Source organism: Pantherophis guttatus, chromosome 7 (genome assembly GCF_059756535.1).
Source record: "Pantherophis guttatus breed Tessera chromosome 7, ASM5975653v1, whole genome shotgun sequence".
In the NCBI taxonomy this organism is placed as follows: domain Eukaryota; kingdom Metazoa; phylum Chordata; class Lepidosauria; order Squamata; family Colubridae; genus Pantherophis; species Pantherophis guttatus.
This window is the reverse complement of record NC_142069.1, coordinates 29,847,512-29,867,014: the sequence shown is the minus strand read 5'-3', so window position 1 is coordinate 29,867,014 and position 19,503 is coordinate 29,847,512. Positions and strand designations below refer to the sequence as shown.

Genomic DNA, 19,503 nt, shown 5'->3' with positions numbered 1-19,503 from the left:
ACTGCGCCACCACAGTTCCACAATAAACATTCCAGAACATTAGCATCCATAACTAGTGTGAGGTGGGAATTTCTGCCAAGTCTATTATTAATTCCTAAAGCTGAGTGGCTCTTTCAAGAGATGTTCCTGTGTCTGGTTTTGTAATTGTTGATTGCCTAAAGGTTTGCTGAGTCAAAGGCTCTCATAACGTAACGATCATAAGAGGCGAGCACAGAAGTTCAGAAGTTTTCCAGCAATTGAGAGAACAGTTCAAACAGGCAGAACAGATCATATTATTACAATTATTCTTTTTATCATGAAATCTACTTATATGCCAATAATCCATTCTAGAAGCCAGTCTGATACAGTGCTTACAGGCATCAGACTAGAAACCAGGATACCATTAGTTCTAGTCCTGCCTTAGGCACAAGCCAGCTGGGTGACCACAGGCCAGTCACTTTCTCTCAGCCCTAGGAAGCAGGCAATGACAAACCATTTCTGAAATCTTATCAAGAAAATTGAAGGAAGTCAGTTGCCAGGCATCAAGGCTGCTTCAAAGGAATACATACAAATTCTAATTTTGCAATTACCATATATCCTACGAACATTGGCAAAATGTATGTGAATATCCTACTTTGTCATCCTTTTAAAGTGTTCATTTCCTCTACCCTTGATCTCCCCCACTGAAATAATGGAATGGATTAAGAAAAAACACTTTGATACTTGTTTCTTTCCTATTCAGTTCGCTGTTGCTCAGGACAACAAAGTCGAAGAGGTATCAGTGCAAAATGTCTTGAGTAAGATTAGTCATTATTGCAGGAGATTAGTGAGAAATAGGAAAGGCACATATATCCGGTTTTTCTATGTGTTTCCCAAAGATACCTCATGTAATTCATTGATAGCAGAGAATGTATGTTTCTAGCCATTATAACTGGCTCACTGGTTGCCACCACCCCTGTATATAATATGAGATGGGCAGAGATTTTACTTTCGCCTCAGACAGAAAAAAGTTGGGTTTATGCTAATTTAATGAACACTCAATACTGCTTTTTAAAAAAGAAACATGGCAATGCTTTAAGATATATTCTTATATCCTATAAAGATATACATTATATCTTATAGTTATGCCAGTTTGATTTTACAGAAGGGAACCTGACCTCTTTCTTAATCTTAACAGTGGTTGTGCTAGTAGGGCTTCCACATGCAGGCTACACAAATAGAGTCACTAGACTGGTGCGCTATATTTCCTTGTTGCCGTGTAGTGCTGTCCAGCTCTTTAAGGCCAGATATGGTAATCTCATGTACATGGTAGAATTGCAAAATCAAATTTGGCTTTACCCCATCACAAACATGCTTGTACTTTGGCTCCTTTGTCCCATTTAGAACACATCCTATTCCCTCCCTTTTCCCACTTCTAATTGTGTGTGTGTGTGTGTGTGTGTGTGTGTGTGTGTATACACATACATACATACACACACACACACAAAGGAGACTATTAAAATAGAGAGAACTAGTAATTGTTTGTTAATGCTTTTAGTATATTGTAAGGAATATACAACAATGAGGAGATTGCATAATGAAAAGCAATAAACTACTGCAATTTATGTATGTTCTGCTGCCTTGGGGTCCCTGAGGCTAGAGTTACAAATACGCCCTCTAGTGATCAATCTGAAGAAATTGCTTCCATAAAGAGAAATTTGTGCAAGGATGAGAGGGGAAAAAAGTCATCTTTTCCTCTCCTTCCTCCAACTTGATTTCTGCAAGAAAGGGGTAAAATGGAGCCACAATGGCCTGACCATAAGACACAAATCAGAATGGGGTATTTTATGCAACCTTTTCCCTTGTGTTCTAACAGGGATGTCAAACTCAATTTCATTGAGGGCCACATCAGGTTTGTTTGACTTTGGGGGGCTGGGGGGGGGGAGAGTGGCCAGGGGGGAGTGGCCAGCTTGATGTCACTTGGCCCGCCTGGGCTCTGTTTTTGGCCACAACAGCCACCTGCAGCCCTCTGCCAGTGAAAATGGAGCTCAGGGAAGCTGCGCATGGCCAGCCCAGGCTCCATTTTCAGTCACGAGGGCCTCCTGCAGCCCTTTGCCAGCAAAAACAGAGCCCGTGCAGCCCCCCCACCTCCATTTTCACTGGCAGAGGACTGCAGGAGGCCATCACAGCCGAAAATGGAGCCTCCCAAACTCCATTTTCTCTGGCAGAAGCACCGAGGGCCAGTCCTTTGCTGTTTCAGGGCGGCCACAAGGGCCAAATCTAAACACCCTGCAGGCCAGATCCGGCCCCCGGGCCTTGAGTTTGACACCCGTGTTATAAGCTCTGGTTGCCTTTGACCACGGGAGAGACAATCGTTATTTATCTTCTACCATAGTAGTGGATTGTAGTTCTTAGAAGAACATAGACCTTCAATTAACATTGCATCATTGGAACTATTGCAAACTAACCCTTATAAAAAGAGCAGGCAAACTGGGGAATTTGGAACTGTAATTTCCACAGTCTTTGTCATTGGCAAAGCTAAAGAGTTATTTGGCAGCATTTGGTTCCAATTGTAGAAAGGCACGGTTCATTTCCTGCAGCCGTTTAAGGCAAGGCTCCATGTTTACGCCCCACTTCAATAAAGGCCTCCACACATCGATCAATATCCTCTTCGCTGTGAACAGCTGAGATCTGAACTCGGATACGGGCTTTACCTTTGGGCACTACAGGATAGCTGAAGCCGATGACATAAATGCCTGTTGGGTGATAAGAATGGTGCTGCTGTTAGTCCAACCTTGGTTTGGCTCTGGGTTGATATGAGGGAGGGAAGTTGGGTTGGCTATCTGCACTTGGGAAGGGTAGCCGTGGCTAGGTAAAAATGCTTCTCACTCCCATTTCCCTCATACACCATACATTCATTCACTCACCACTCCACTCAGAAGCACCCGAGCTGGTCTTCCAGCTGCCTGTAATAATTGAGTCACATCCGGCATTTACAAGGATAGGCTGTTTTGCAGAGGCAGCCACATCCCACCCAGATTCTTAGCTTACGAAAGCAAACACTAAAACAGAGTGGGTGTGGAGGAGGAAAGGAAATAAGATAGGGGCATGAAGGAGGAGGAGTGGGGGTGGAGGCAATGCCTGGAGATTGGCAGCTATTACAATTAGGCAACAGGACTATCATTCAACTAGCTATGGTGAGCAGCAGTCCTGCCTGGAGCTTTGCTGGGAGCTTGATAGCAACTAGAACAGGTCTTCAAACTTGGCAGCTTTAAGACTTGTGGACTTCAACTCCCAGAATTCTCCAGCCAGCATAGCTGCAGGAACCACCACACTGAGGCAGCACATTATCCTAACCAAGTGCAAGAATTTTTGGAAAAAGGCAAAAGGTTGTGTGCTATTTTTAAAAATTTGAGACTTTTGTTTGAATGGAATATTAAAAGACTGAGCACAAAGGACTGTGTATTGAAGATGATTTACATGTCAACAGGATATTGCTGTGCCTTGAGCAAGGGGTTGGATTAGAAGACCAGCCCTATGATTTTAAGACCCAGAACAATCGCCTGTTGTTGGGAAGGTGAGTGCTGCAATAAAGCATTGTGCACAGATTTGCTACATTGTGGTGTGTCCAGTCCTAGGAAGCTTCTGTAGCAGACCCTGGTTGAATCTTCCTTGGCATCCTCTGCTTCGACTGGCACTCCAGGTTTCAGGCCAGAATCTTTCCTAATCTAATGAAAAGGAGCAAAGTCCTAAAGAATGCAGGAGAATGAACAGAGAAAGGAGATGCTCTTGGAAGAGTGATGGCTTAGGAAGTAGATGGCACATTTTATGGACCATTTTGAGACAAAAGAGAAGTTGGAAATTACTAAAAGTTTCAGTTGATATGTTGCCATGACTAAGGAAGTTGCCAGGACATAAGGAAGATGGTCATGAACTACTTTCCACTCCATAGATACTAAGGTCAGAAATAATATAAATTGAAGTTACCTAGATTTCACTTAAACATAAGCAAAACTATTCAATAGTAAGATCAGTACAAGAGTGGAACAATCTACCTAGGAAGGTTGTAGGTTCTTCATCCGAGAAGGCTTTTAAGAAGGACCCTTCTCGAGGATGACTTAATTAGTTTTCCTGGATCTAGTTCCCTGAAGTAGATAACCTCTGAGATTATCTTTCAGTTTGATAGTTCTGTAATTCTATGAATTCCCCAAAGGAATTTCTATTTCATTCATGAAAATAGAAGAATTCTCAGAAGCAGCAATTAGTTCAGATGTTTCTTCTACAGGCAGATGTTGAATTATGATGGCAATTGGGACCAGGATTGCTGTTGCTAAGCGATGTGATTGTAAAGTGTGATGCATTGCTTAGCGATGGCAATCCAAACAGTCCCAGTTGTTGTAGCAAGCCTAAAACACATGGCTTATTACATAGGGATTAGAGGAAGTCCTAAGTAAGAAGTGGAGGGGTGCCTATGTGCAAGCACAAGATGGCTAGGGAAGAAGAGGGATGGTGGCAGAGGTGGGCTGCTGCTGGACCGGTTCAGGTGAACCAGTAATTTCGACCAGTGGCTGGGCCTGCCCACCCACCCTGGCGCTATCCCATCCTATATAATTGCTGAGTGTTTGAAGTGTGTGCGCTCACATTTTCGGTTCTGGCCGAACCAGTTGTTACATTATGCAACGCCCACCTCTGGATGGTGGATGCATGCCTGGAAGACCCACAGAAGAAGGGTTAAGAGGGAGCTAAGCTAGCCAAGCTAAGAGAGAAGGGCACAATGCATGTGAACAAGTGAAGAAAAGCGGGGGGGGGCAGTGGGGGCACCCCTCTAATTCGGGGGTGTCCAACTTTGGCAATGTTGGCTGGGGAATTGTGGGAGATGACGCCCACAAGTCTTAAAGTTGCCAAAGTTGGACAGCCCTTCTCTCTGTTCATAAGTATGAGGTGGATGCCAAGTGCTAAGATTTTAAGCAGGCTGTTACAAATGCCCTCTAGAACAGGGGTCTCCAACCTTGGCAACTTTAAGCCTGGTGGACTTCAACTCCCAGAATTCCCCAGCCAGCAAAGCTGACTGAGTTGAAGTCCACCAGGCTTAAAGTTGCCAAGGTTGGAGACCCCTGCTTTAGAAGTTATTAATTATTACTGCCCATATGACAGAATGTTTAAAGGATACTGGGTATAGAGTAATAACTTTAAGCCTTCCTGTGGTTTAATTGACACTGAAACCAATTTCTGAGGGCAAAAAAATAACGTCAGATTGTACGATATGAGCCTCCACTTCTCCAGAACATTTACCTCTTTTTAGTATATCATCAGCCATCACTGAAGCTAACCGGGCATCACCCAACATCACAGGGCAAATAGGATGATTATTGCCTGAAATTGTAAATCCAGCTGCTGCCATCTTACTTCGGAACCTGTAGATCAAAAGAAAATAATCATTTGATCTATTTTAAGCTAAATGCATATGTCTGGCATCTCAGCAATTCAATCCTTAGAAATAATAACTTCCTAAGAGAATTCAGATGATAGGTGCCAATAGTTATACAAAGTGAGAACCATTTAGAATATGTGTGGTATAAGGCAGGGGTCGGCAACCCATGGCTCTTTCATTCCTCTGCTGTGACTCTCCGTTGCCGGTTGGTGCAATTTTGGGAGGAGCTTCCGGTTGTGGGGGGGAGCGTCAGGAGGAGACTCTATGGCAAGCGGTGGGTTTTCCAGTTGGCTCCACAATTGATAGGGCTTTCAGTTAGAACAGGTAAAGGAAAAAGGACGCCACACTAGGAGGAGACTCTATGGTGGGAGAACTGGACTTCCAGTCGGCTCCAGAATTGAACGTGAGGCTTTCGGTTAGGACCTTTGTGGCTCTTTGAATGTTTAAGGTTGCCGACCCCTGGTATAAGGGGACAAGTTCTTCCTCTGAAAATAGAATAAGATCTAAGCATACTTAATTATTTAGTTAGGCAACAACTGGCTCCTGCAACCAGTTAGTTTCTCTCCTTCTCCTTCTCACCATTGATTGCAAAAGAAACTAAAATACTTTGGTGAAGTATGCACATAGGCAACTCATTAAGGAGTCAAGATGGTTCCTGTTCTCTCTCTTCCTCCATCCTCACACGCAGAAGACTGGCTGAAGTGATTTCCCCATCTCATAATTAACTATAAGAGGACTCAAAGCTCATTTGCAATGAAGGCACAATTATTCCAAATTCCATGTTGCTGATCTCAAATCATTAGGAAGAGTTCCAGGAGAAGCAGCACTTGTGCTGTCAGTATTGGATGTGTAAGTTCAACAGATTATGACACCTTTAAGAAAAGGCCAAGAAAGAACAGAAAAAAATAGTTCTCATTAAACAGACCAAAGCAGCTGCATAAAAACTCTGCCAGTATCCACAAAATGCTGGGGAAATATGAGAAAATGAAAGGGAACATCCTGGAGGAGAGCTACACTGGCTGGCTAGAATCAGAGAACCATGTTACCTCATTTTGATAGAAGTTCCACCTTTTGTACAAGCTGAGGAAATGTCGTTACTTCACCTAATTGGCACAGCAGTACAAGGTATTTCCTTGCCTTTGCCTGAAATGTTAAGTATTTGGCAAGGATTGGGGTGAGAATATAGAAAAAGCAAATCAAAACAGGAGGCAACAGGAAGAAAAGCAATCCTTGTGGATTCCAAAATTGTGGAAATTAGATCAGTCTCAACGGTGTAGCAATTCTTAATACATCTTTTAAGAGACAGAGCTATATATGGAATTATAAGTATTTCCACAGAATTCAGAGGGAGTACATTTGTCTGAGGCAGAGAGAGTTCAGTTCATTTCTCAGTTCCCATTTGAAAATATACTTATTGGAACTGGGTAAAATAGGATGAAAATATAAACTTATCCATCCAAGCTGGTAAGCCTCTTTTTTCCATTTGTGTCACACAACATGCCTAGGTTCAATTGCTAAAAAATGCATCGCTGAAGGAAATCCATGCAGAGTAAGGACTGCTAATTTGTTAAATTCTAGACTAGAACGTGTTTCTCAATTCCTGCATCATGCTAAGGCATTACACAACTTTGCTTAGTTTTGGCTTGGCATTCTATGTTTAAGGTTTAACCATGGTTATCATTTAGCATGCAATGCAAATATAGGTTTATTCGAACAGCTAAGAACTCGTACACTAGTTCAATAGGTAAACCAAACCCTCTTTCTCTGTAGAACAATCTATTATTAGATAGATTATTAGAGTGAAGGGCACAATATATTCTCCCTTACTGTGAAGTCTTGGCAGCCATGGACTGCGCAATGGCATTGCTCTCCATGAGGAGGTCCAGAGCTTTGGAGGCACAGCCCACAACAGCAGGAGGCAAGCTGTTAGAAAAGAGGTAGGGGCGAGAACGTTGGCGCAGAAGATCGACGAGTGCTTTAGGACCAGTTGTGTAGCCACCTACAAAGAGAAAAAGTTTTATTAAATTGTAATAGAACAGTTTCTACTACAGGCACCAAGGCTTGTGTTTCCCCAACCTGTAATCCCCAATGAGTCTTCCAAAAAGCTGACACACTATAATTTTTGCTCTTTTTATAATCCAGACAGTTAAGATCAAAGATCCCAATGGAATCTTCCCAATGCATAACTGGTGGTCTGTGCTGCTCTTGAAAATTCATACACTTGTGCAAAAAAGTGCAGTATTCAGCCAAAAGAGTACCCAAGTTCTTTATTTCACTTTTGAAAGGAACCCGGATTAGATGCAGGAAGAATAAGTGAATGGCGAATACAGACATACTATTTTGTTTTCCTTAAGGAGAGGTAAAAGAATATTTTTGTGGTCAGCAACTATACTTTTGAATGGCTAGGGGCTAGAGGTGCAAAGAGCTAAAGACAGCATAGGTTGGGGTGAAGCTTGAATTTCCATTTTTTTCTATCGCTTAAAATAGGGCTGTTGTTCCTATCAGTGGATTAATACATTTGTTACTTCTCATTTAGCCCCAACCTGAAGAAAATTATGTTGATATTATTTGGTGGTTTGCTGCTAAATTTCATAAGGGCAATGTTGAGGGACTCCAACAATGTCAAAAAATGGGCCCGGTTGACTGAATGTGGCCTGCAGCCAACCCAGTTTTAACGAATGATCATACAGATATTGCCAGAAGTAGTAGAGAGTTATATATGGTTGGAGGCTTGGCTAGGATTTCATTTCAAAAAGGTTCAGGGAAAGAGTTTGACCTCTCCATAGTTAGAATGGAGAAAAACAATGTGAAGGAACGTAGATATGGAAAGATAAAATATATCCAAAATGCTTCCCCCGTTCAGAAAAAAGTTTGTGTGGTGTTGGTGGATCAGTTAGTTTGGCGTGATACGTTCCCAGGAACTACAGGTGACCAAGAAATGGACAGAAATAGTACTATGACCGGACAGCTCAATCATTCTCTTAAATTGCCTTTTCTTATGCAAACTTCTGTCTTGCAGTTTCCCCCAAAATGGAGCCTATAATCTTGGCAAGGAATAATGGAAATTGGTATCCAACACATCTGGAAAGCACCAGATTAGAATAGACAAAAATGGTGTCTTTAGTTGTAGCACAAGACCATAAATCCATGTTCTCCTTCAAACTTATTTCCATGAAAGGAGCAGAAAGATCTGCAAAACTGCTTCTGATGTAAAGCAAGGCATACATTAGTAAGCTAAAATAGAAAACAAATTGCCCTGTCTTTCCTCAAAGCTTTCAAGATTTAGAAACTATATGTTAAAACCATTAGCTGAAACTGGCACCTGCTGCTCCCCCAAGGGCTTTTCCGAGTGTTGAGTTGATTATAGTTACTTGATCCATCACTCCCAAAAGCTCATCGGTGCCCCTGCAGGGAGAAAAGAACCTTAATAGTCTAAGGTAGTTCAAGTCGAAGTAACAGCAATCCAAAATTAGCATGCTTACACTTGCTGTAGCCTTGCCCTTTCATTGTCATTTTTCAGAAGGTAAGGATACAAACAACTATCTAGTCTGAAAGGGAAAACCTGTAAATTCCAATAGAATACAAGCCATTATTATAGTCTTGTCCAACTCAGCAACAGAACTTGGATGTTGGAGGGTTGCAGTTCAATACACCTGGAGGACATAAATTAGGGAAGACTATTCTACAGCACACACATTTTTGTATGTTCTTGCTGTTTAAGTCTCTCTTAAAAAGACTTTGCCCCAAACCAATCTAGAATTGTCTTCCATAATTGTCTCTGTATACACACCATAAGAAGCCACTTCAGAATAAATTTGATGTTCTATCTGCAGAGAACTCTTCAAACAAGCATGTTGTCCTTCTTGCTAATAAAATGGCTCTTATGTATCAGAAAGAATTGGGAGGTGTATTCAAAAGAATCTATTTGAAACAAAATCTGATGGCAAGCAGCATACAGTATATTCAGATCCAAAATGAACAAACATGCTTCAGATCCAGCATAGGAGCTCCTTCTCTACTTGTCAGGTGTTTTTTAAAGGCGTAGAAAGAAGGCACTCATGTTGGGTTTGAAGAACCCTTGTCCACTTTGGATCTAAATAGTATACACCTCAATGTGAATATATAATCTAAAGGTGCTTATTCCCAACAGCACTTGCATTGTAGAAGATTAATATAGTTTTAGTAATGCTTATCTACCATTCATGATCAATTCTCAAAAGAATGCCCAGAAATAGTCTGAGAAAAAATTGATCTATGTACAAGGGGTAGTAAAAGCATAAATAAAAGGCTAATACTTCCCTTTATATACAGAATTTCACAGAAATGTAAATACAGCACAGAATGCATTGTACTTGTCATTTTACAAGCAGAATGGCAAACACATTGTTGTTATCATCATCCTTTAAGCCAGTGTTTCTCAACCTTGGAAACTTGAAGATGGGGAGACTTCAACTCCCAGAATCCCCCAGCCAGTGCTGCTGGCTGAGGATTCTGGGAGTTGAAGTCTACCCATCTTCAAGCTACCAAGGTTGAGAAACATTGCTTTAAGCAGATCCCTATTCCATCAAACTTTTTATGATGACTTAACTTTCATTCTACTCAGTGATTCTTGTTAATAAGTTTTTATTATACTGAGAGGGATAATATACAGACTCTCGTTACTTAACCACCACAATTGGGACCGACTCCATTGCTAAGGGATGTAGTCATTAAATAACACATCACATGACCACATCCAACATTTATCAGTTGACTGCTGTTGTGAAGTTAATCACTCACAGCTTTTAAACTACGACTTACAACCTCCTGCCAGCTTCTCCATTAACTTTGCTTGTTAGAAACTGGCTATGAAGATTGCACATGCTGATCGTGTGACTGTGATATGCTGCAACTGTTGTAAATCACACTTGCCAAGCTCTTAAATTGCAAACCTATTGCTATGGGGCTGCTGCAACCCATGTAACTTTGATGATTGGTCACAAACCTATTTTTTCAGTGCCACTGGGCATTCAAATGCTTACTAAACAAGACAGTCATTAACCGAGAACTACCTATATTATGCTAAATCATACTGTGTTTTATTTGATCTTGACTTAGCTTGTTGTGTGAACCCAACCATTGTGGACAAGAATTCATATCAATAAGAGCCGTGGTGATGCAGTGGTTAGAGTGCATTACTGCAGGCTACTTCCGGTGACTGCCGGCTGCCTGCAATTTGGTAGTTCAAATCTCACCAGGCTCAAGGTTGACTCAGCCTTCTATCCTTCCGAGGTGGGTAAAATGAGGACCCATATGGTTGGGGGCAATATGCTGACTCTGTAAAACAGCTTAGAGAGTGCTGTAAAGCACTGTAAAGCGGTATATAGGTCTATGTGCTGTTGCAATTGCTTTGCAGTGTGCTTTGGACATCATGCTTTATTTAAGAAATCAAGGATAATTTGATGTGAGAAGTACACTGCTGTATATGTTCTAAAATGGATTTTTTTGACAAAAAGCAGCACAGAAACAAATTTTATTTTGCTATTCTCAACAAATACAGTCACTATATAGCTGCTTTTCTAACATCCTTTCCATCAGAAAAAAGTAATGCCTAATGCCTACCTGCCATTAGGCCCAAGAAACCCAGTGGCATGACATTCATCGATAAAAACAAAGGCGTTGTATTTCTGAGCGAGTCTACATATTTCCTTTAACGGGGCAATATCTCCATCCATGGAAAAAGCACCATCTGTAGCCACCATCCGCAGACGACATTTCTGTGCAGAACAGTGGATGACAAGAGTATAGATGAGGGATTCTGGCTAGTTAAAGATTCTGAGAATTTTGTTTTGCTTTGGTTTTTGGCAGATCTGTACCACTGAACAATCTAGGAGTCACCCAGCTACTAACCTGTGCCTCCTGCAGTTTGACTTCCAGATCTTGCATATCCATATGTTTGTAACGATATTTATTGGCTTTACAAAGACGGATTCCATCAATTATAGAGGCATGGTTCAGTTCATCTGACAGTATTGCATCTTCGGGCGTCAGAAGTGCCTGTAAATATCAGAAAACAAATAGAATAGTTATAAAAAAGAATCCCATCACAAATGGGAATTCTAACATTGCTAAGGTATTTATTGTTGCTGTTTGGAATGTTTGTATGTTTATTTTGTATTGTATTATTGTGTATACATATAAATTACAACAGGTTATACACAGGTTATAACAAATTATAAAATGTTTTTACTTAAACATTTACTTTCCTTTGGCATCTGTTTACATGTTTTGCTCCATACTCCTACATCTATTTCCATATACAAATTTCTGGAATATTGTATAGATACTTATGCCACACTAAGCCATGGTTTAACCATGATTAAATAAGCTACAGGAAAATCTAGGCAGCTTAAAGAAGGAAAGTTTGGAAAGTTTGAATAAATATAAAAGGTTGAATTTATCATGGTTTGGAAGAATTGCTTTAGTAAAAATGAAGATTTTAGCAAAGATTAATTTTGCTTTTAGGATGCTACCAATAACAATATCAGATTTAGAGTTAAAGAGTTGGCAGAATATAATCACTCTGCCATAATATCATTGTGAAAGGATCAGAACAATTTTTGTTATTTAGCACTACTACAGTGAATCATTCAGAAATTACTGCAAATATGGTTGCTTTACAATTGCTTTACAATTACAATTGCAATTGGAAATCCATCCCTTCTTGCATCAATCTCCTATTTACACAAAATTAACAACCTCAAAGATTCCAGCATTGGCATCAAAGCAGCTGATGTAGAGAATGGCATCTTCTCTTTGATGGAAACGAGCAATCTTCTCCTCCAGATCCTTATGTATATTCTAAAAAAATTGAAAAATAGAGGGGAAAAAATTCCAACATAAATGGCCACAGTTATCACTATTACCCGTGCAGGTTGAACAATCTACATCCATATTTTTGACGATACAAAACCACAGTGCATGCATACATTGATTAGTCATGGTTTGTTTCCATCTCATTTGGTTGCACAAAGTAGATAAGAGTCACAAGCAGCATTATATTATGTGACATCTGCCTGCAGTTCCTTGTGCTGTTCTGGGGAAAAGTCCTGGGAGATTTGAAATTGTAACTATAGAATTGCAATCAACCTGCCTTCCATAGAAAACCTGTATATCACTTGGGTCAGAAGGAGGGCTGAGATGATATATACAGACCCCAACATCCTGGACATAAAACTGTTTCAATTCCTCCCCTCAGGACAGTGCTATAGAGCATTGCAGGCCAAAACAATTAGACACATGGGCAGTTTTTCCCCCTCATGTCATCACTCTGCTGAACACTAATTCTCACAGCGCTCTCTAATGTCTATGTGTATTTACCCATATAGTATGTCTGCAGTATTATTATTTATCCTTCTTATTATCTTCTTTACTACCCCCTCTTATTGGTATTATTATTTTGATTATTATTATTCTGTTGCTTTGCATGTACACTGAGAGCTTCTGCACCAGAGACAAATTCCTTGTGTGTCTAATCACACTTGGCAAAATAAAGTATTCAATTCAATTCAATTCAATATGCAGCACACGAATGATAGCAAATATACGTGTCCCGGGATAATGTTGCAGGATCCAATCTGGGTCCATCACTGGGACCCAAGGTCTTGTCTTCCGTTCTAGAGAGAGCTAGCTAGAGAGAAGTTCCCTGAATATGGGTTCAAGCACAAGTCCGAAAGCTCAGAAGACAAAACCTCTGGTCCCAGTGACTGACCCAGATTGGATCCTGCAAGATGCAGCTCCTTCAGAAAAGTTGCAGATACTGCTATGAGAGCACCTCCTATGTTCTGAAGCATTTTTGGCTTCCAAATTGAAGTGCTAAACAGTCCTAAGAAATAATACAACCGAACTTTGTCTTGCTTGTGAAAATTGTTAACTCTTAAAAATTGTCCCCAGAGCAACTACTAAGGAAAATCAAATTTTCAAATGCTTACTCTGCAAATATAGTGCTATAAGGCATTATTAATTGAATTATAAAATGATAGCTTTTACACAGGACCGCATTTCTATGCCTTCCTACTTGTGTTCCACAGATGAAGCGGACAGAACTGAGGCCAGCTCCATACTTCTCCAGAGCATCATGTCCAGCACGGATGACTTCTGGATGACTAGAAAGTCCAAGGTAATTGTTGGCACAGAAATTCAGGATATCTGCAAAAAAATGACATGTAGTAAGAAGAGGAAATGAACTGGGCAATCCAGCCACATGCAATTTCTTAAGTAATTCTACATTTCTATTATATATAGAAATATGTTCTATATTTCGATTTTTAGATTGTAGATGGTTTTACTTTATGTCATGAGGTGGTTTTGTCCACTTATTCTGTTCAGCTTCTGCTTGTCAGGACTTCTAGCAGACATCATTTTGTCTCTTGTTGTCTGAGATTTGGATATTTGAAAATAGACCCTTAAGAATAACATTACTGTACAGATCTTTCTCAATAATTGCAGGTTTCGATACTATTTTTTTTTAAAAAAAAAAACTGCACATAGAGTATATGCAGGTCCAGGCCTACTGGGTTATTAAAAAATACCCTTTCTTTACACTAGCAAATATGGGAGAATGAACCTTTGTTTGGATTGTAATGCAGAGTCAGAGTTATGGATATAAATGCAAAGATTAATCATGGGAATAGCAAGATCAAAGCTAAATTATAATATTAATCTACTCCAGAGGTGGGTAAGTTGAGGTCCCAAATATGCATACTTGAATCCCTTTCTTGTTAGCTTGGAATCACCTTTGGCACTGATGGGTTTAAAGAAATCTTAAGAGCCTGTGCTATGAATAAATCTGGGAAATAGATGAAAACTAAAGTATAAAGCCCTGCAAAAGATATCAATGTTAAAAAAAAACATGAATCCCCATAGTTACCACAAACCCACTCTTGTCTAAATATAATATGGTCTTGTTCAAAAAAGTTGATCCCAACCCTTAAAAGTCTGCCCCTGTTTTCACTTTCCCCACCTATTCCAACTTTCTCCACTCAACTATCACAAAATGTTAATGTGTGTGTTATGGAGAAGAAATTGGCCATGGAGATGATATGAACATTTATACACCAGATTCACTCAGAAGCCTGTAACCTGTGCACTGGTTCCCAGTTCAGCAAAATTCCAAGTACCAATCCTTTTTAATATATTCTCAAATGACACAGTGCAGGTCAAATTATTTAGATGACCAAACAAAAAGAAATACTAAAGAGTTAAAATGCTGCTTCTAAATGGAAGGAGTAGGGAGTAAAATAATAAATGTGGTTTGAAATAAGCAGGCGGAATTATGCCTATGGGACAATCTAATCCTTAAAATTGGGCACAAAGAATTTTTCTAGAATTCCTGGGGCGGAAATGGGAATTAACATTTTAGAGCAGCTTTTGATGTTTTGTGAAAACAATTCTGACTATATGAAATTTCTCATCATACATTTGATGAAAATATATTCTCATTTGGTAGTATGGTTTGAGCGTGATTGAGCTGCATCTGAAGATTCTTAACTTTCATATTGTTAGAAAAAGCTTTATTCCTAGAGCTAATTTTTATTTACAATTGAAAAATGGCACTGAAAAATATGGGTAATTTGCAGATCGCTTCCAATAAGAAGTTAGAAGATTTTGTTTTTGCAAATCAACGGGTTTTAAAAGAATGTCAAAACAGTATTACTTGACCTTAAGATGAATTTTATTCAACAAAGCATTATTTTTCAAGACCACTAGACACCCAAAGGGACATATAAGAAAGATTGGGTTTGAACCTTTCTAAGTTAGGAAGATCATGGATGCATAGTTCCCAAGAAAAAGACGTGGCTCTTTCTGCAAAGTCAGTAGGAGTTGTTCCATGCAAGAGAAAAGTAATCTAAAACAAACTCCCTGTATAGAGTCAGGGCGACTGGCTGGAACTGAGTCCTTCCCAATTCCTCTGCAGCCACTGTCCAGGATTGAACTCTCTCTCAACTGGCTGAGTGGGAGGCAAGCATCTTTCCACTACCAGATTGAACTCTCTCAACCCAGGATTGAACTCTCAACCTTCTGAGTGGGAGGCAAGCATCTTCCCACTTAAGCCACCCTAAAAGTAACCCAAATCTTAACCCTTACACTTGATCTAGTTTTTTTTCCCCATTTTCTTATAGGGTTGTATTGGACTAAGTGCAGAATGGCCAACTCGCTGTGGCCAACTTGCCATAGGACAAGAATTGCACTAATATTGAAGAAATAGTGGAACAGAATCTTAAAGAAAAGATGCCAAAGGAGGGACAAAATGATATGTGAATGACAAAAATTAAAACAAGGTTTTAATTATTTGAAATAATTAAATAACTGAATTGTTGAATTGTCCTGTGGTGAATTGTTCTGCGGCGAGTTGGGTATGGCAAATTGGCTGCAGCAAGTTGTCCCATTCTGCACTTGGAATATTGGTCAGTCCAATACAAAAAAAAATGTTGAGACTTTTGGGAGAGAGTTAAAAAATGATTAGGGGCCTAGAAGCTAAAACATATGACGAACAATTGCAGGAACTGGGTATATTTAGTCTAGTGAAAAGAAGGACCAGGGGGTGACAGGATAGCAGTCTTCCAATACTTAGACGCTTCCACAAGGAAGAGGGCCCAATTTATTTACCAAAGCACCTAAAGGCAGGATAAAAAAAAAAGGATGGAAACCAGAGGTGGGTTGCAGCAGGTTCTGACCAGTTCTGGAGAACCGGTAGCGGAAATTTTGAGTACTTCGGAGAACCGGTAGTAAAAATTCTGACTGGCCCCGCCCCCATCTATTCTCTGCCTCCCAAGTCCCAGCTAATCAGGAGGAAACAGGGATTTTTCAGTATCCTTTCCCTGGAGTGGAGTGGAAATGGAGATTTTACAGTATCCTTCCCCTGCCATGCCCACCAAGCCACACCCACCAAGTGATGTCACATCCACCAAGCCACACCCACAGAACCGGCACTAAAAAAAATTGAAACCCACCACTGATGGAAACTAACCTAGGAGAGAACCAACCTAAAACTAAGGAGAAAATTCCTAACTGAAAATAATTAACCAGTGGAACAAATTACCCTGGGAAGTTGTAAGCGCCCCATCACTGGAGGCTTTTAAAAAGAGACTGGACCAGGGGTCAGCAACCTGCAGCTCTTTCGCCGCATGGGGCTCTTTCGCCCCTCTGCTACAGCTCCCTGTCATTCAAAATATGCGACACAACTGCCAATGTGTGACACCCGCCTGCACACGATTATTAAGCTTTTCAATTCCTGGTAGGCCACCCATGGATAAATCCAAGAAAAGAAAAGTTTCAGAATAAAACAGAACATTTCATTTAACGGCATATGCTAGTTTTGGAGCCGCTCAAGAAATAGTCAGGCACAGGAAGGGTTTTGTGGCTCCCGGTGTTTTCTTTTCTGTGGGAAACGGGTCCAAATGGCTCTTTTGAGTGTTTAAGGTTGCAGACCCCTGGACTGGACAGCCATTTATCAGAAATAGTATAGGTCTCCTGAGAGAGCAGGGGGTTGGATTAGATGACCTCCAAGGTCCCTTCCAACTCTGTTACTGTTACCAGCACCATTAACATACATCAGATGATAAGTCTGGTTTCTGCTTACCAAATATGTCAGTTCAATAAGAAAGAGGAACATGATTCCCTGAAACTATTGCCAAATAAGTTTTCTGTATCCCCCCCTTCCCAAAGCTCCGTTTCCCTTTCGTTTCTCCTTCCCAACGACTTACCTCCTCGGCTGCCTTCCACGTTAATATGCGGGCCTTGCTTTGATGTTATCACCCTCTCGTTCTTCCAGGTTCCGGCCCCTCGGATACCCTCCAGCTCACCCTCCAGCAGGCGCTTGAGCTGGGCCAAAGCAGACCGCGCCCGCGAAGGGCCACGTTGCCCCAGGACAAACGGGGGCCGTAAGAACTGGCTGCCCCACATGGCTCCGAAGGAAACACAGACAAAGTGAGAAGACAAGATCTGGCTGGCGAGCGCTTCACTCTAAAAAGAGGCGTGGACTGAGCAGCCAATCAGCGAAAAGAAAAGGCTTCTTCCCTCCAGCCGCACCAATAAGCAGCAGAATTTATTTAAAGAGACAGGGACACGTTAGGGGGGAAAAAATGATATTCTGACACTCTAAAGCGGAGCAGAAATTGAACTGAAATTGGTAAGGAGCGGAATGAAAAATAGCCAGATGGGCTATTGGAACAAGTAAGGCAGGCCTAACAGGAAAGAATGTAAAGAAACCTGAGAGCTTGCTTAAGTTAATTTGAAATTAACTTGCTTAGAATTAACTGATCAGGTTTCTCCGCTATTTTTCATTTGTTTCTTAAACTTTGCTTCTCTTAGGATGCCTTTTCACTTCTAAAAATTATGCAGGATCCCAAAAGAGTTTTGTTCATATTAGTTATATTTATTGATATTTATTGTTTTAAAAACTAAAGTGGATGCAATTTCTGCCATTATTGCTTCTTATGATTATTTGATTTGATTTTAATAGTGTATTATTTTTCAACATAGGCTGGCGTTGATTTTATACATTCCTGAGAGGGTCTTGGAGATCTCTGGAGGGTCCTAGGGCCACACTTTAAGAAATACTGGTTTAAGGAGATGTCTGGCTAGAGAAACAATGGAAACTTTTGAAAATGTTAATATGGACAATAAGAATTGTTGTGCAATACAGGGTATTTTCTTCTTTCCTCCACCAAGTTAATGCAACTGAAATCTGTGAAAAAGAGAAGCTCATTTTTGCTGAGTTAATAGAACAGACTAGAGCAACATGTGATTACTTGTATGTGGCTTGTTAAGTGAACACAAGCATGGCTCTTGAAGCTACTGGATGTTTCTGGAGATGGAACATAGCATAATGAATCTACCTGGTTGCCTGTTATCTGTGCTCAATCTTTATTTCTCAAAGGAAATCAAATAGTATATAGTATATATTAAGACTATTCATCCCTTTTTCTTCTACTCAGAAGCACTGGGGTTTTAGGTGCTTGAACTTTTTCTCTGAGCTCCAATACCTCTCCAGACAGGTATCAAAGTTACACTGCCAATTGCAAACTTTCCAAAGTAGAAACTTTAGAGATGTTTTGCTTAGTTTCATTGTTAGATTATTGTCAAGTTTCCCCTGTGTAACTACCTTGAAGTCAGTTTGAGAGCTATAATCAATTCACCATATATAACTTATCAATAGAAATCAGGACATAGGATCAGTTCAAATTGCCAGTGCTTTTCCTTTTAATGCAAACCCACATGGGATCCAAAAATTATCTGGAATTGACTGATCCACACCCAGGGATTTTAATGCGATGTTCTGTTGAGTAAGATAAGATGGCTGGAAATTGGAGGGAACGTCTGCTGCAGAATAACGTCTCTTCTTGGCTTGTAGAATGACCCTTCCCATATGTCTATCCTGCTCTGATTTCAGACTAGGAAATCTCTATTTCCAAATTTAAAAAGTTTATCTCAGAGAGGGATAGTTCACCCACACTTCCTAAACTAGCTTGCTGATCTAAATATCTTGTTTGTATGCTGAAAAATGTTCCAAAGGTGCTTTTTCAAAAGGCAACTGAGCTTTGTTTTTTCTTGAAGATGTTTCGCTTCTCATCCAAGAAACTTCAAGAAGCTGGATAAGAAGTGAAACGTCTTTAAAGAAAAACAAAGTCCAATTGCCTTTTGAAAATACACCTTTGGGACAACTATGACCTGCATGACTGAGAATCTCCATAGATGTTTATGCTGAAAAATGCTATCCTGTTACCAGTACTGTAGTAAGAGTCCATTGAAACCCTTCTGCAAAAGAAATATGAGATGGATTAGGAATAAGTATTTGCCTCAGGCAGAACTACCTTAGGAAGCACTCCCATATTGCTGAAATGTCTAGTATATATCTGGTTTGTTGCTGGGACTACTCAAAATGCTGATTACAATTTGTACAATTAGTGGTTTAGGATCTAATTATTTGAAAGACTGCCTTTCCTGTATAAAGTTGTGTGGCGTTTGAGATTTACAATAGTATGTGAAATCCAAACTTCCCTGATAGAGACCAAATTCTTTCAACTGCCGTAGGTTTCTGTACCCAGATTTAATTTTTGTTTTGTTATGTTTGT

At 40.2% G+C, this 19,503-nt stretch overlaps 1 protein-coding gene across 1 annotated transcript; it reads right to left on the bottom strand.

Moving 5' to 3' along the window:
* Positions 1 to 1,496: 1,496 nt before the first annotated feature.
* Positions 1,497 to 17,407, bottom strand: GCAT (glycine C-acetyltransferase). The gene is made up of 9 exons (XM_034402962.3): positions 17,134 to 17,407; positions 13,446 to 13,576; positions 12,128 to 12,229; positions 11,279 to 11,425; positions 10,991 to 11,145; positions 8,712 to 8,794; positions 7,217 to 7,388; positions 5,251 to 5,372; positions 1,497 to 2,714 (listed from the first exon to the last, which is right to left on the bottom strand). Exons 1-9 carry the CDS (start codon positions 17,330 to 17,332, stop codon positions 2,563 to 2,565), a joined length of 1,263 nt encoding a protein of 420 aa, XP_034258853.2. The 5' UTR covers positions 17,333 to 17,407; the 3' UTR covers positions 1,497 to 2,562.
* Between the last annotated feature and the right edge of the window lie 2,096 nt (positions 17,408 to 19,503).